Source organism: Schistocerca americana, chromosome 1 (genome assembly GCF_021461395.2).
Source record: "Schistocerca americana isolate TAMUIC-IGC-003095 chromosome 1, iqSchAmer2.1, whole genome shotgun sequence".
Taxonomy (NCBI): domain Eukaryota; kingdom Metazoa; phylum Arthropoda; class Insecta; order Orthoptera; family Acrididae; genus Schistocerca; species Schistocerca americana.
This window is the reverse complement of record NC_060119.1, coordinates 495181760-495200189: the sequence shown is the minus strand read 5'-3', so window position 1 is coordinate 495200189 and position 18430 is coordinate 495181760. Positions and strand designations below refer to the sequence as shown.

General features: G+C 37.3%; 1 protein-coding gene across 6 annotated transcripts in view; it reads right to left on the bottom strand.

The window, feature by feature from the left end:
• The window catches only part of LOC124604429 (polypyrimidine tract-binding protein 1), a 263865-nt gene that overhangs the window by 28824 nt on the left and 216611 nt on the right, over nucleotides 1-18430 (bottom strand). For all 6 annotated transcript variants that reach the window (XM_047136477.1, XM_047136479.1, XM_047136481.1 and 3 more), the window contains 4 exons: nucleotides 17857-17890; nucleotides 15997-16089; nucleotides 12969-13185; nucleotides 3962-4039 (listed from right to left, as the gene is read on the bottom strand). In XM_047136477.1, coding sequence (XP_046992433.1) covers nucleotides 3962-4039; nucleotides 12969-13185; nucleotides 15997-16089; nucleotides 17857-17890 — 422 coding nt within the window. The remainder of the gene's footprint in view (nucleotides 1-3961; nucleotides 4040-12968; nucleotides 13186-15996; nucleotides 16090-17856; nucleotides 17891-18430) is intronic.

Genomic DNA, 18430 nt, shown 5'->3' with positions numbered 1-18430 from the left:
CTGTTCCAGTCCGGAATCCCTGAACCATTACACCAACAACCTGACAACAGCTTTCGCATCCCGTAACTACCCTCCCGACCTGGTACAGAAGCAAATAACCAGAGCCACTTCCTCATCCCCTCAAACCCAGAACCCCCCCCCACAGAAGAACCACCCTCCCACCACCACCTACTCCAGTCCTGTAACCCGGAAGGTGTACACGATCAAAGGCAGAGCCACGTGTGAAAGCACCCACGTGATTTACCAACTGACCTGCCTACACTGTGATGCATTCTATGTGGGAATGACCAGCAACAAACTGTCCATTCGCATGAATGGACACAGGCAGACAGTGTTTGTTGGTAATGAGGATCACCCTGTGGCTAAACATGCCTTGGTGCACGGCCAGCACATCTTGGCACAGTGTTACACCGTCCAGGTTATCTGGATACTTAATGTCCATAAATATTTTATTAGCCAATCTTTCTAAGACTACACTTGATTTGCTATTTATTGCTATGTTTGTATCATCAGCAAACAAAACAAACTTGGCATATGGTAACGTTACTGATGAAAGGTCATTGATTTACAAAAGAAAACATAAGGGCCCTAAGATGGAACCTTGTGGGACACCACACGTAATTAGTTCCCAGTTGGATGATGCCTGATAGCGTAATACATGTCTCATTCCTAATAACACCCTTTGTTTTGTGCCACCAGAGATATAAGATTTGAACCAGTCTGCAACACTTCCTACTCTGCTTTACTTCCTACTCTAATTTACTTAAGAGGATATTGTGATTTACACAGTCAAATGCCTTTCATAGATCACAAAATATACCAGCTGCCTGCAGTTTTTTGTCTAATGAATTCAGTATATTTTACCTTTAAGTGTAGACAGTCTTCTGAATATCAGAACCCTTTAGAAATCTGAACTATCACCGACAGTATGCTATTTATGATAAGATAGTTGTAAAGCTGACTGTACATTACCTTTTCTAAATTTTTTGAGAATGCTGGCAAAAGTGAAATTGGATGGAAATTTGGTGCTATTTCTTTATCTCGCTTCTTAAACAGTGGCTTAACTTCAGCATATTTCAACCATTCAGGAAATAATCCACTGATAAACGACTGGTTACATTGATAGCTTAATATATGGCTTAACTCCGAATCACATTCTTTAATTCACTTTGTTGATATTTCATCATACCCACTAAATGTTTTTGATTTTATGATGGACATTACTTCTGCTGGGGTAGTGAGGGTCAAATTCATACTACGTGAATCATCTGCTTTTATGGAGGAATGATCAGTTTGAAATTTAGTTTTTCTGAGTGAAAGTCACTTTTAATTGTTGTTTTTCTTATGTGTTTTAAACACAATATTTCAAATGTATCGTGTAGTTCTAAAGACAAGGACGAGGAAAATGAAAAAGGCAGTCACTTACATTTCACTTTTACATCTACTATCGTTAGAAATTATTGACCACAATGCGTCATTTGTCTTAAAGCCCTAGCTAGAGGAGGCATGCTTCCTAATAAAATGAAATGACATTTTCAATCAAATCACCACAGACTGGTAAATAAACTACGTGAATACTTTCTCACAAATTAAAAGAAATTATGAAATAAACAAATTTTTGCTAAACAAGCTATGATTCCTACAAAGCCTCTTCTTTCATCTCAGTATGTTGCCTACCACGTAGCAAAGAGCAAGAACCCTAAGACAAAATTTCACCTTTCAGAATTTACTGCTCATCACACAATTTTAGAAGACAAGGATTTTCAGTTAAGTGAATTATGTAAGTTGTTTTAGCCCACTTAACTGAAGTTAATGATTACTTTCTCAAGCACTTTCCAGAAGAAGTTGATTGACACAATTGGATCACAGATCCTTTTCACTACAAAATTTTTATTAACATGTACTACCTAAGAACAAGAGCAATTTATTGACATCATAGTTCTTCAGGCTTTGGAAAGAAACTGCAGTTCATTTCCTCAGCACTGCTTGAGAAGATTTAGCATAAATAGAAATTTGTACAAAGAGAAATATTAAGCTGCTTAATTTTATTACACTTTATTGAAACAAGTGTGGTGGTGGTAAAGTAATTCACTCAATTTTGTCTTTCTTCTGAAGCAGACTATCCTCTCTCTATTTCCACACTTTCTAAACATTTCTAAAAAGAACATCAAACATTGTAAGATTCCCATAATTCAAAAATTTTTTTGATGTGGGTCCTATTGCAACAAAATAACATTTGTTACAAACGTCTTTAAATACACATTAAAAACAATCTATTAGAAAATTATCTGACATTTTTTCTTTGCAAACAGCTGATGGATTTGAGTCTAGTGCACTTGCATGAGCCAACCTTGAATCTTTGTGCATTTCCCCACCTGTCGAAAGCGTAAGTTGCTGGAAAGCAGCAGATGAGTGAGTTAGTGAGGGTGTTTGCGCAGGTTTTTCATTGCAAGGGAAACGGCAGAACTGGAGCAGTGCTACTGCATCAAATTCTGCTAGTAACTGAGTGACAGCCAGGTGGAAACCATTCGGAAGATTCAGACAGCTTTTTGTGACAATGCTATGGACATCACACTGATTAAGGGGCGATACAATTAGTTTAAAGACAACTGCACATCGGTGGAGAGCGAGCCATGCACTGGTCGGTCATCACCATGCTGTGATCAGGTCACTGCCAAAGTGAATCCCGCGGTGATGCGAGACCGTTGTGTGACTATCAGAGAAATTGCAGAAGTGGGCATCAACACTTTCTTGAACACATTCCATTGTGATCGAAGATTTGGCCCTGGAGAGACTGTAAGCAAAATTTGTGACTAATCTGCTGATGGCAGAGCAAAAGCAACTTCGTGTTGAAGTCTCACAGGACAAACTGGACTTCACAAACTGTGGCCCCGACTCTGAACACCATACTCTCTGATGATGAGTCCTGGGTGTACGGTACGCCCCGAAACCAAATCCCAGTCATCACAGCGGAAGCATTCCTCGTCACCGAAGGCAAAAGAAGGCCCGCCACATGCACAGCAACTTAAAGAGCAATGCTGACTGCTTTCTCCGACTCCCGCTATGTGATAGCTACCAGTACACACATTAATCGATCACTAAAGACTACTACAGGACTGTCCTTGGTTGCCTATTTAATGCCGTGTGGCACAGGAGACCTGACTTGCGGTTTAACAAGAACCTGGAGCCACCACAACAATGTGCCAGCACATTCCTCACTCTTGATTCAAACTTATTTGACGAAGGACCAGATTCCTGTGCTTCAACAGACTCTTTACTCTCCTGATATGGCCCCCGGCAACTTTTGGCTATCACTAACTCCAGGCGCCACTGGAAGGAATGCGATTTCACACAACATAGGACATTAGGGCAGCCGGCCTAAACTCCTTTCAGAGAGAGGCTTTTTAGACGTGCTTCCAATAGTGGAGGCACCGCTGGGAGAAGACGTGGAGTCCCAAGGAACTACTTTGAAGGTGATTAGGTGTACAACACTCCAGGTACGTCAGTTATTTTTCCCAGTCAAAGGTTGGATACTTTTCTAACAGACCTTATATAACAAATACCCATACCTCAATATGATATACAAATCATATCATATTTTATATTCATCATTAATAAATTGACCAAAATATCTGTCAAGTGAAAGTGAAAGGCTCATTCCAAGTTAAATTAAATTCCGTCCCAAACGTTAAGAAAATGGCATGAAGAAAAAGAACAAGAATCTGAATTATTTCAAGCTAAAAACATAATTATCACTTCTTAAATTCTCCACAACAGAAAAACTCATTACTTTAACTGCCCCTGGGGAAGTACATTTGACTTTTTTTCTTTCTCTCTTCTTTTTTCAAATTTAATCTCTCGTGGGGAAAAAAAAGGTGTTAATAAACTGGAAAGTATCAGATTCCTACATAATGTACATGAAAAAACAACAACAAATATCTAATAAATGGATGTTACTTACGGGAAAAATTTAAATGCTTTCACAGTGAAGCCATTCTTTGTAAAAGCTTCTTTAATTTCTTCTTCAGAAACTGTTGGGCTGTAAAAATTTAAGATGTTTTGTTAGTATTTCTGCTAAAAAAATTTAAGCAGGAAAAGGGCAGGTGAGTTGGGGGGAGGAGAGGAAAGGGGAGGGAGGAAGGGGTTTGTAGGAGCTCAACTGGAAATTTAAGTAAATACATGATTAACTCAAAGTTTATAATGGATATCTATATAAGTGACTACATAAGTAATACAATAATGTTTACGAGACCGCAGTCCCAATAATTTCCCCTCCACCTCCACCTCCATCCAATGGAACTGGAAATGCCGTGTGGCTAGGGCATCCCGTCGGGTGGACTGATCAGAGAAAATTGGACTGATCGAAGAAAATCTCCGACCCAGATGGGAATCAAACCCGGGCCACGACGAATGGTGTTCCGTCGCACTCATCATTCAGTTACCAGGGGCGGACCCCATCTAATGTTATTCTACATGCTATTTGTGAGTTTCCCGCACCCCAGCCCTCCACACACTACCAGAGTAAGAAATACCAATACTGTCCCATTGGTTTTTAAAGATTTTCCATTTATTCCTCACATATTAATCTGAGGGCCAACAGCCTTGCCGCGTGGTAACACCGGTTCCCATCAGATCACCGGAGTTAAGCACTGTTCGGCAGGGCTAGCACTTGGATGGGTGACCATCCATTCTGCCGAGGGCTGTTGGCACGTGGGGTGCACTCAGCCCTTGTGAGGCAGAGGTACACTGAGGAGCTACTTGACTGAGAAGTAGCGGCTCTGGTCTCTGAAACTGACAAGCCCCTCCATATCTGCATCCAGTGATGCCTGTGGTCCAAGGATGACACAGCGGCCAGTCGGTAACTTTAGGCCTTCATTGCCTGTTCGGAAGAAGTTTACTATTATCATTATTATTATTATTATTATTATTATTATTATTATTATTATTATTATTTCTCTCCCCTCTCAGACGCCACGTCTGGTCAAAGATGGAAAGTGACACAGACCTTGATCAAGTGTGACTTCCTTTTAACTGTACGGTATATGTTACATTGCATTTAGGAACTTTCGGGTAATTGAACATGTATCAATAATTACAGATTTCTGTAGTTGTATATATACGTTTGGATGTAGCTGTATTGCGTTAATGTACTGGTGGATATTGTGTGGTATTACTCCTGTCGTTGATAGTATAATTGGTATAATGTCAACTTTATCCTGATGCCACATGTCCTTTACTTCCTCAGCCAGTTGGATGTATTTTTCAATTTTTTTCTCCTGTTTCCTTCTGTATATTCTTTATATTGGGTATGGATATTTCGATTAGTTGTGTTCATTTCTTCTTTTTATTGGTGAGTATGATGTCAGGTTTGTATGTGGTGGTGTTTTATCTGTTATAACAGTTCTGTTCCAGTATAATTTGTATTCATCATTCTCCAGTACATTTTGTGGTGCATACTTGTATGTGGGAACATTTGTTTTATTAGTTTATGTTGTATGGCAAATTGTTGATGTATTATTTTTGCTACATTGTCATGTCTTCTGGGGTATTCTGTATTTGCTAGTATTGCACATCCGCTTGTGATGTGATCTACTGTTTCTATTTGTTGTTTGCAAAGTCTGCATTTATCTGTTGTTGTATTGGGATCTTTAATAATATACTTCCTGTAATATCTGGATGTTTATTATTTGATCCTGTATCGCAATCATGAATCCTTCCATCTCACTGTATATATTGCCTTTTCTTAGCCATGTGTTGGACGCGTCTTGATCGATGTATGGCTGTGTTAGATGATACGGGTGCTTGCCATGTAGTGTTTTCTTTTTCCAATTTATTTTCTTCGTACCTGTTGACGTTATGTGATCTAAAGGGTTGTAGAAGTGGTTATGAAATTGCAATGGTGTAGCCGATGTATTTATATGAGTGATTGCTTTGTGTATTTTGCTAGTTTCTGCTCATTCTATAAAGTATTTTTCTTAAATTGTCTACCTGTCCATAATGTAGGTTTTTTATGTCTACAAATCCCCTTCCTCCTTCCTTTCTGCTTAATGTGAATCTTTCTGTTGCTGAATGTATGTGATGTATTCTATGTTTGTGGCATTCTGATGGTGTAAGCGTATTGAGTGCTTCTAGGTCTGTGTTACTCCATTTCGCTACTCCAAATGAGTAGGTCAATATTGGTATAGCGTAAGTATTTGTAGCTTTTGTCTTGTTTCTTGCTGTCAATTCTGTTTTCAGTATTTTTCTTAGTCTTTGTCTGTATTTTACTTTTAGTTCTTCTTTAATATTTGTATTATCTAGGCCCTATTCTTATTTTTTGTCTGTATCCTAGATATTTATAGGCATCTGTTTTTCCATCGTTTCTATGGAGCCGCTGTGGTTATCCAATATGTAACCTTCTTGTTTAGTGCGTTTTCCCTTGACTATGCTATTTTTCTTACATTTGTCTGTTCCAAAAGCCATATTTATATCATTGCTGAATACTTCTGTTATCTTTAGTAATTGGTTGAGTTGTTGATTTGTTGCTGCCAGTAGTTTTAGATCATCCATGTATAGCGAATGTGTGATTTTGTGTTATTATGTTCCTGTAATACTATATCCATAATTTCAATATAATAGAGGGAAACATTCCACGCGGGAGCGTCTTTCCGCTCCCGGGATTGGAATGACTCCTTACCCTCTCCCTTAAAACCCACTTCCTTTCGTCTTTCCCTCTCCTTCCCTCTTTCCTGATGAGGTAACAGTTTGTTGCGAAAGCTTGAATTTTGTGTGTATGTTTGTGTCTGTTCGTGTTTCTATCGACCTGCCAGCACTTTCGTATGGTAAGTCACATCATCTTTGTTTTTAAATATATATCCATAATTTGTATTATTTAGCATGTTGGATAGTGGGTTCAGAGCAAGGCAGAATCAGAAAGGACTTAATGAGTCTCCTTGGTATATACCACGCTTAATCTGTATTGGCTGTGATGTGATATTATTTGAGTTTGTTTGCATATTAAGTGTAGTTTTCCAATTTTGCATTGCTATGTTTAGGGACTGTATCAATTTAGGATCTACTTTGTGTATTTCCAATATTTGTAGTAACCATGAGTGGGGTACACTATCAAAAGCTTTTTGGTAATCAATGTATGCGTAGTGTAGCGACCTTTGTTTAGTTTTAGCTTGATGTGTCACCTCTGCATCTATTATCAGTTGCTCTTTACATCCTCGTGCTCCTTTGCAGCACCCTTTTTCTTGTTCTTTTATAATTTTGTTCTGTTTTGTATGTGTCATTAATTTCTGTGTTATGACTGAAGTTAATATTTTGTATATTGTTGGTAGGCATGTTATGGGGTGATATTTTGCTGGGTTTTCTGTGTGCGCTTGATCTTTAGGTTTCAAATAAGTTATTCCTTGTGTAAGTGTATCAGGGACTGTATACGGGTCTGCAATGTAACTTTTAAATAATTTAGTTAGATGTGTTGAGGTGAACTTCTTTAGCCAGAAATTTGCTATTTTATTTTTTCCAAGGGCTTTCCAATTGTGTGTAGAATTAATTGCTCGAGTGACTGCATATTGCAAAATTATCACTTCAGGCATTTGCGGTATCATCTTGTGTGTGTGTGTGTGTGTGTGTGTGTGTGTGTGTGTGTGTGTGTGTGTGTGTGTTTCTGCTTGTATCCACTGTGCATGTCTTATGTTGTACCGGGTTTGACCATATGTTGCTACAGAAGTGTTCCATGTCTGTTATGTTTGGTGGATTGTCTATTTTAATTTGTGTGTTATCTATTGTCTGGTAAAATTTCTTTTGGTTTGTGTTGAATGTTTGGTTTTGTTTCCTCCTATTTTCACTTTTTTTGTATCTTCTGAGTCGTTTGGCTAATGCTTGTAATTTCTGCTTCTTTTCGTCTAATTGCTCTGTCGCTTCTTGTTGTGAGATTTTACCTAACCTTTTTTGTTTTTTTTCCGAGATTTCATTTCTTATAAATTGTGTTAGCTGTCCGATGTCTTTTCTCAGTTTTTCTATTTTGATCTGTAGCCTGTGTTGCCATGCTGGTTTTGTGGGTTTCTTCTGTGTGTTGGTTGGTTCTGATCTCTGCCTAGTGTGTATATTTAGTGTAGTGAGTGCTCCTATATAAACCAGTAGTTGTAACTCTTCCATAGTTGTGTTTTCATTTATTTTGTTGTGTATGATTGTGTTGATAGTTTTTATTGTTGTTTCGACTTGTGGGTTATTTGGTGGTCTATGCAAGAATGGTCTAATGTCTGTATTTGTGACTTTGTATTCTATATATGTCAGCTGAAATTTTTCTTCTATATCTAACGTGCGTCACTTCGTGTTCTATTTGTGCTTGTTCTGGTGGCTGTCTAAAGATTTCGTTTTCCTCCAATTGTTTAATTGATGCGTGTTGTTCTTTTTTTTGTTTGCTCTGGGATGTTTGAGTCCATTACTGTATTTTCTTCTTCTTCTGATTGCACATTATTTTGTTCCAGTATTTGTTGTACTTGTTGTTTGATGTTTTCTAATTCTAACTGGGGTACCCTGTTAGTTTTGATTATTACACGGATCTGATCAGCTAGTCATTGTTCTGTTAAAAATTTTAATTCTGGGTATCTGGTAATAAATGTTGTGTATACTTGTGATCTGTATCCAGTTGTGTTGGTTCTTAAGTTTGTTGCTTGGTAATAACAGAACATGAGGTGTCTGTTAACTTCATCTGACCATCTCATCCTCTGTCTGTTTTCCTTCTAGAGTGGTTGCAGGAAGCATATCCTGCGAAACACCTCTGTTTGGATTTAAATCATTTTCTGTGTGGCTAGCAGTGTCGTTACCATTGTGGAAAGGCACAAGGTTCAAGCGTCATCCCCGACCATAACAGCGCTTGTCCGAGGGTTCATTAGTTCTGTCCTGAGCCAACTAATCACACTAAAAGGGGGGTTAGCCCTATTAGTGGTTTGTTCTTTTCGTCGCCTTTTACGACTGGCAGAACACACCGGAGGCCTATTCTTTTCCTGGGCCTCCACGGGCATTATTATTATTATTATTATTATTATTATTATTATTATTATTATTTCTTTCTTTTTCTCAGACGTTATGTCTGGTCAAAAATGGAAAGTGACGCGGACCTTGATCAAGCGTGACTTCCTTTTAACTGTGTTGTTATTATCTGAGGAGTTTCTCCCCTTCTACCTCACATGGGTTGTGCAGAACTATAACTTCAACAGAGAAATCACTAGTAGCAGCATCTGCACTATAACTCGTCTGTTTTTTTTTTTTTACATCTTACCTTTTCTTCCTTTCCTCTCTGTTAAATTTACCTCATTATATGTTCACTAACATTTGACAGCCATCCACTTCTACCACACTTAGGGTAAGGATTTAAGATCAACAGTAATTACACCTACAAAAAAAAAAAATTCGTTGCTTTTCCCACCTTCCACATTAAAATAACAAAAACATTAGAATGCAAACACTAAGTAACAAGTACTAAATACAGCCACTCACCTACAGCTAATCGACAGACAGTGCACAGACATACACAACACTTCATGGACTACTAGTCAGCCTCCCTGCCCCAAACCCCACACACGATACCCAAAGGTATCGTCTTGCAGTAAAATTCTATTAAGTGTTACAGTCTGCGTGTGCATGTTAGCATCTACGCGTGGGAAAGAAAGTGTAGCATCTCAAAATTTGTTCTTAAAATCTCTCTAATGTTGTATGTGTTTTCCTCTCTTTACTTTCCAAATTCTAATGTGACGCTTAATGCTTACATTACTCAAGTTAGGTACTTAATTATAAACCAAATCCTTGCTTGTGTGCGCGCTAATGTTTTGGTAATGGGGACCTGAGAGTACTGGAATTATCTTTTTTTGTTTTTAAATGACCAAACACACAAATTTAAATGGCTGTCACAATATGACAGAAGACAAAGCCCTAGTGCTTTGAAACTGTTAAAAGAAATGGTGATTGGCAAGCTTTCCGATTGCAATGTTCGGTTTTGCAAAAACTTCAACAGCCTTTTCTCCAAAATTGTCTTTGCTTGTTTTCTTCTTTTGGCTCTATTGAAGCCATCAACAAATGACAGGCTACTCAAACAATGGAAAATCCACATTGTTGGATGGCAAACTACTGTTTCTTTTGAGAACCAGCAGTATTTTCCACCAGTGTACAAAGTTGCGCTCCAATTTTAGATGTTTCTCGACATCATTTTTCTATTCCCATCCAATCCAATAGTGAAAATATCTTCAGAATATGAATTCTGTCCTTTCATGTGCACTGATAGTTGTGTGACCCTTACTCGACAACACTGTAGATAGAACCAGTATGGAGTAAGGAGCAATCAAGAAAGTTTTCACTCTAAGGCAGTACATACAGTCCAAACTCAGTAACCCAATTGGGCACAAAATTGGCATGAACACTGAGGCAATCATCCCACTGATACACCAGATTGAAGATAGTGTTTGGTAGAACACTGTGTCCTGCTGCGTGCTGAATTCCTTAACTGCCCGCTGCACATCCCTTAAGGCCTTTTGTAATGGATCAAAGACACATTAATGACATGGGATGATATCAGGTCTGTAGAGCAAATGCTCAATTGTCTTCCACTTGAGATGTGACTTCTGCATTATGAAATTTGAAGTATGGGATGTGCATTACAATGAAATTTGCACACCATTCCGCAACGGTTGTTTTCAGACAGACATGCTGCCCCATAACATTCTTCCAAAAAAATGTCTACCAGTGTTTGTCCTTCAGAAGCCAAAAAAAGAATAATAGAATGCTGGTCTTCTTTGGACACATTTGGTAATAATGTCGCCACAGTTGACGTTTCCACATGTAATACACGTACGTAGGAAAGACACAAGTGTCACACTAATCTCTTTCCTAGACGTTGTTGCTTATTACTCGCTTCAGAGTCACGCTATGTTGCATGGAAGTTGCCACAACACCCTCAAACAGGAATGTTTTGACTGCCCCTTACTTAATATATACATAAATTGAAAGGAACTATTCACACATTAGGGAAGACTTCGGCATTGTTGAAGAACTGGTTTTCCGGTCGGTATAGTACAGAGTGGCAGTCTGCTGCAAGCATAAATGAACTGGAATTACCGCCGCCAGTGGGGCGAAGAATGGTGTACTTCCTCTTGCAGGGCAGCCAGTCTAACCTTGGGTTCTGAGCAAGAAAAACTGCATCATCATAGGTAATACTGATACTTTCTGGTGTTGTGAGGGTCATATCTAACTCCGTGAAGGACCAGGATTAGTTTCTGCACTAATTTTAAAAGTACACAAAGAAAACACCAAACAACACAAAGCATTCGGTAACAGAAGCTGCGCAAATGTCTACCAAGATTTGCAGTATCATGAGCGATGTAATTCATGCCTGACCTATATTGTTGTGTATCCAACCACAGTTCAAAACACTCAACATAAAAATTACCACCTTATACCAACTCTTAACTTTAACAAAGTATTTCACAGCAGCTGCTTCTAAAGTAAGATTAAATATGACAAACTTCGTTGGTGTGCCTGCGTGGTTCCTCGATAAATCCGTGTATAAGAAACGGACGAACAAAGGGGGTTTCCTTGTTCTAAATCGATGCTGGCCCCCATGACTAGCTCTTACATTGCATTACATGGTGTGTACTTTAAAGCTGCTGTAAATGTTAAAACACTGTCAAACTTTGCTAGTTTGTCGAATTATTTGGCAATATGCAGGTTTGTTTGACATGTTTGACCAATAGACTGTTTTTCACCTGTTAGAAGAGTTTTAATTACTGGCCAATTAGTGAAAATGCTTGACAACGTATGTGTTTATGTATTGCCACATGTGTCTAGTGAAAACAGTTTTTCTCACTGTATCTTCAGTTTCCACAACCACTGAAACTATGCGTTCCCATGATGTGTTAATTTAATGAACTTAGTTAGATTTTCATATATATAATTCTCTCCCAGTTTCAGCCATTCCCTGGACCATCATCTTTCTTTCTTTCTTTCTTTCTTTCATTCTTTCTTTCTCTTGTACACACAGTGCTTAAGTCATTGCAAGAAATACTTCGCAATAGTAGTTGTTCCCACTAGTATCAAAATAATTTGCGACAGTTTCTTTGGAAGTGAGGTTTAATATAACGAAGTCTGTAGCTACATCTATAAAGTTAATCGAGAAATCCATGGATAAGGAAGTAGTTATTAAGTTTGAATGTCTACAGGAGCTTATATACAGACAGTTCTATTACCCACAGTTGGTGTAGTATAAGAGCATTGAGCACACTCCTACATCACTGCATTCATCTATTTTTCATTTTGCAAACACATTCTTAGGCACATTTCTAAATTAGGCTTTTCCAGATCTGCAATACCAGTAACCAAAATTAGTTACATTTTTTATATTTATGTACAGAAAATAAGGCTACTTTAAATTATCTCTGATAAGATAGCCCATTTGGGTACGATATCCCATGAAATAGCAAATATTCCAGGTTTTCACAACTTGAGACAAAGTTCACGTCTATATTCACATTTATCATAAATGCAAATTTATTGGGTCCCGATTTATTACTTTTTAACAGTTTCATAATATATCTATACCATATCTTACTATTTTTTACAAAGTAATTTTGCTGTGTTTATGTCACTGTTTTAAGCAACATCCCTATCTTTAAATATTTGGGCTATTGCCCAACAAATGAGTATTCTTGTTTTGTCAGTAACTGTAACCATTTGCAAATAAGCCGTTTTAAAGCTGACACTTCCTGGCAGATTAAAACTGCGTGCCACACCGGGACTCGAACTCGGGACCTTTGCCTTTCGTGGGCAAGTGCTCTACCAACTGAGCTACCCAAGCACGACTCATGTCCCGTCCTCACAGCTGTACTTCTGCTAGTACCTGGTCGCCCACCTTCCAAACTTTACTGCTTTACAACAATATATGAATTACTTAAAACTAAAATAAGAGTTCTGGACAAGAGAAATACACTTACGGAATGTTGGAAAGATGAAGCGTTGGTGATGGTGGATAAATGTTCTGATAATTCTTGGAGCCAGGTTTCTTAAAACGATGCAGAACTGAATTTGTAAAATCTTTTGTAAGGCCAGCATCTGGTTGTCCTTCCTTTGGCAGCTGAACTGTCTGATGCTTAGAAGGCATTACACGTATCTGCTTCCCAAATACTCTCAATTTATCCAAGTGTGTCATGGCTAGGTGAAAAAACAAAAATTATTTTACATTAAGATTCATGACTGATCACCCAGACATAATAAAGAGATTGAAGGAAGGACAGTAATGGGTAGACTAACGTAATATAGAATCTGTTTAACCCTTTGGATGTTGTAGATGTGCTTGCTACCTATCTAGCTGGGCACTAAGTAGTCGTCACACGAGGCTGTGTTACAAGAATGGCAAGCCTCACCCTATGACGAATATTTCTGGAGAGCTTACTATCGTAACTCCTGCCATTGCTCTACTATTTGTCACCGCTGAAACGAACATTACTGTACGTGTCAAGTTTAATTTGTGACGTTGAAACTTTGTTGCGAATGTACAGTTGTTACAAATTTGCAAAAATGTAAAGATACCTTTTCATTCAACAGTTTCTGATCCAAGTTAGGTAGTCCTTGTTGAAAGCTACCATCACTTTCACATACTTCAGATTCCAAACAACATCAATTGCATCTCTTGTTGAAACCTAATCTAGTGACAGATGGTTTAAGATTGTTGCTTTCAGATTCCGTTGAGGAGTTATCACTTGTCATAAAATAATTCATCATCACTGTTGCTCTTTGTATCTTCATGGATCCCTTCCTCATTGCAACTATGCTGCCTTGCTATTTTCTCTGTAGAACAGATGATGAGAAAAACAGTACAATGCCCTGTTGATGAGCAACAAGAAAAAAAGCGAAGTCAAATGCAGTACAATGAGATCGCAACAAAGTACCTGCACACAACTTGGCAGTCAGAAATGTGGAAACTGCCAATATGGGTCTGAAATTCTGCTGTATGCATAAAATCACTAGCAGCACACTGGTACCCGAGAGATGGTGCACCTATACTCATCATCAGTACTCAAGAGATTGGCAAAGAGTAATCAGTAGTGTGGAAGGAAAAACTGAAATGCTAAATTTGTCAACAGCAGTCAAAGGGTTAAAAAGATTACAACCTCCTGTCATTAGTGCACAGGCATCAATTTTTGCTGCTTGTTGCCTAAAAAGTGGAATCATCTCAATTTCTTAGTGGTGATGAGTTGCTACAGTCACAAACTTTGAACTATGATCCCCCTGTGACTGGGTATTGGTATACCACTACCTTAAAATACAGAATGATGTATCTCACTAAAGTTACATGTATTCACCTTACTTGCTTAGTGCATTCTCTGCAAAATGTTTTTCACTTAGAAGCAATAAAATTACTGACAATGTCTTTTCAGTCCTACACTATGTATGATGCCTGCAATAGATAAAACTAAAACCACGTTACAAATGAACATGTTTGCTACAAAGCTTTTTTTGGGGGGGATACATGTTTAATTGCAAATCACACATTTAATATTCTAATATCTGGAATGCTTATCTATGGTAACAGTTTCTGCAAAAGCTTAATTAAGTTAAGCTATTGCTTACGTTGCTGTGAAGTAATTTCTTTGAAACAATACTTCTTTTGATGTCAGTTATAGTGGTATCTTTATTTTATCAGCGCTGGATGTTATAACATAATCCAATCAGTAATCTTTTACAAAATTTACAAGAAAAAAAAAAGAAATTAACAACCCACTGAAGAACACCTGTAATTTAGTGAAATTTATTACATCTTTCAGAAGGCAGAACTTTGAGCAGCACTTTTCCACTCATCTCTAACACCCTTAAGTGATTATTTTATGAGCATACACCTCTGCCTCTTTCCCTTAGCGCAGGCTGGTGCTGTCTCATCACACATTTCTCACTCTGCAAACATTGTTTTTCTCATTTGTGAATCAAAATTAAAATGGATTGTGATCAATCAATGTATTTAAGTATATTACATTTTATTTATCATGAATTTAAAGAACATATTCTGTCAATGTTCTAAAACAAGGTGCTACTCGCATTCCAAGCGACAGTACTGTGTGTTTTTTGAAAGCTTATTCTCATGCATACGCCACGGCGCCTTTAATATTTTCCATATGGTGCTTGGCAAAAAGTCCAGAAAATTAGTTACTAAAGGTGAGATAATCTGAATGTTTGAGGCGTGCATCCAATTTATGACCCTTTGTAGTTCAGAGGACACAGCCCAGTGCCGGTAACTCAGGAATGTATGATCTCATCTATCAACATCTCCTATATTCTTGTTATACTGCCTATCACCACAATGATTTTGCATGATGCTGTTTCTGAATTTGCTTCTACAATTGCACAAAATGCATCTCACCCTTCAATTCAATCAACATTAGGTTGTATCTATATGCTGTTCTGTATTCTTTCTTCAGTTTTTCATTTTTCGTTGCATCAGACGACTCTCTCCTGTCTTGCCACGACTGACAATGTCACTGTTCTTACTTGTCGTCCCCATGTGGATTAGTGTACCAGTTATTGACACAAACACAGTATTTTTTTTTAAGCTCTGGCTGAGAAACCTGAAGTTCTCTTTTTATTCTTTACTAAACATGTTTCAATATCTATGATTTGTCATATAAAATGGGTCTCTATTTTTGTTAAATGTCACAAAAAACTTTTGAGGTTTTCTATTTTTGGTCTCAACTACTGTTACTCTGGGGGAAAATTAACACAACAGTAATTACTTCCAATGGCTCAGGGATTTGAAACCCATTCAATTGAACTACAAATATAGTAAACGGAGAGTAATTAAATAACAGAAATAGGTAACACACACTGCAGAGGTAAGGTATTTTACCACATTTGGCAGAGCATCAAGTGAAAGCCACGATTTCAATTGCAATTTAACAAAAAAAAGTATTTCAAATATTTGTAATATCTTAAAATTTTATGGCAGCGGGACAAAATTGTAACTGCATTTACCCAAGTGAGCTTGGTGTGGTTCAGCCATCTGAATAAGGGCACTATCCTTTTTATTGTACAAGATCTTCACACGCTGTACGTCGCCATACACACCTGAAAGAAAACAAAAGTGTAGTAAACTTGGTGCTGCATACTACACAAGGGCCATCAACTTCAAAAGGACTATTTTCTTCTCTATTTTCAGTTATGTAATTCTGTGGGTTACAGGTGTGACAGATCAAAAATTGTTTATCTGCACTCTGTTTGTGAGCTTTGTTATTTGGCTCATTTTAGTGTAATCTGAGAACACAGCGGCACTACACAACAACAAATGTGTGATGTTTGCATTTTCAATGTCCAGATTTATTGATACCATGCAACAGTTCATAGATTAAATTTGAAATTGAAAAGCAAGATAGTAATTTATATTAATTAATGTGTTCACCGTCAGTTTCTTCGAAGGGACAGGGACGTCCACACTTACATCTACGTGTTTAAATACCCATTCTAAAATGATTACATAATGCTACAAAATAGATGTATTCAAAACAACTGAAATTATTGGATAAATGACACTGTTTAAAATACAGTCAAAAGATGAAAGTAAGTTTATCATTATTGGCACAATATGACATTTTGATTAAGTAATTATTTTGTTAAGTATGTGCCCAACATCTCACATAGGTACCCTCACAATTTCTACTTTGTATCTTTGCTACACAATGTAAGTCAGATTTTGTTTAAAACACAAAGAACCAGCAGGTAAACAAGGAGTTACTTCATCTAATGGAACTAAAACTTTAGAAGACATTTGGAACACGAAAAGAGCAGTTTATTTTACCAGTCATGGATGCAGCTTACAGTTACTGCTACACCATGAAAACATAATTTTGAAATTATTCAGCTCCACTTTATATAGATCCTTTTGTTTTAACAAAGTACCACCCCCCCCCCCCTTCCAAGTTTATTACACTGCCAAATTACAAATTTGGCCTTTCAAGAATACAAGAACTGAAATAGCAACCACCAGTCTACTTCTTTGCAAAATATTTCCGATAATCCTGCTACAATGATCTGATTGGGCCAAACTTCAACTGAACAGAAAAAAGTTTTGGGCCACCATTCACATGTTTCCCAAAATAAATTTGCAGGGTCAGAGCACAAGTAAAACCTGGAATAGAAGTATTACGAACAAGAAGTAAACAAAAAGACTTAACACCCACAAGCTGAAGTATGAAACAGGAAAGAATTTTCTTATAAAGACAAAAATAAAATGTTGAATTTTAACTGAAAACACAATCAAGCATAAGCAAGAACACCACATTGATCTTCCAAAAAATAATTATTTAGTGGTACTCAGAAAAAGTAAACACTGTTCAGTTTCAAGCAAAGAATAACATTCCTTTTGAGTTGCATGCAATTCATTATGGAATCTGATGTGAAAGCCTAGTCAAGCTACAGGGTGTGTTCACAGGAAACTTCAATGAAGCTGTGCACACACTAATTGTATGTGTATTTTATGAGATTTTACAAAAGTAGTTTTATATCAAAGCACAACAGGAATCTGCTTAAACAATGAAAAGTACAAATGACAGATGAATTCACAATGAAGCAAAACAAAAAAATGAAAAAGTACTTTTGCTACAAAAGCTTAGTTAGTCACATGCTCTTTAAAAAACAGACCTAATCCAGAATGCATGATGTTAACAATTCTTTTAAAGAGAAATGTTCAATTATCCTACAATGCAGGTGGAAAATTAACAACAAACTAATTAGATCTAAAAGTGAGGAAAAATCTCTAAAGAAAAAAATACATTATCTAAAACCAAAACAAAGCAATTAATGGTAATTAATAATAAAAAAGTTGTGTGCATAACGTACCAAATAGGGTAAAGAGAGCTTCAGGCGTGACCATCTACGAAGTGAGAGAGAGCAGAAGTAGATATATATTTGCGTAGATTTTCATAGAGTTGAAGAGCAGTGGGATTAAATATATTTTTTGATGTCCAGGGCAGGGGGACACACCGCACCACACAGGTCAGGCGGAGAAGATATGTTTGGAAAAAAAGAGAAACAAAAAGAGATTGAGAAAATTAAATCATGATACAATGGTAATGATGATAAACTCATGTTTTCAGAGAAAAAGCAATGTAATTAATTTACCAGTTAAAAACAAAATGATACCAATGGAACAAAATTTAGTGATTACTGCTGGAAATAAACATACATTGCTTTCTTCTCTGTTTCATAGTTGAAGTTGTAGCTTATTCTATAAACAAAAGATTTACACTAATGAGATAAACATAACTTCACTACACTGTGTTGTGGCAAGATGTTCCATGTCACAGTAGTGATAGGACACCAGAATCCAGTAAGTACTAGTCTAGAAGATAGTTAGTTCTGGAAAAAAATCAGTACATATTCTACCAGGAATGATGAGTGTGAATGTAAGGAA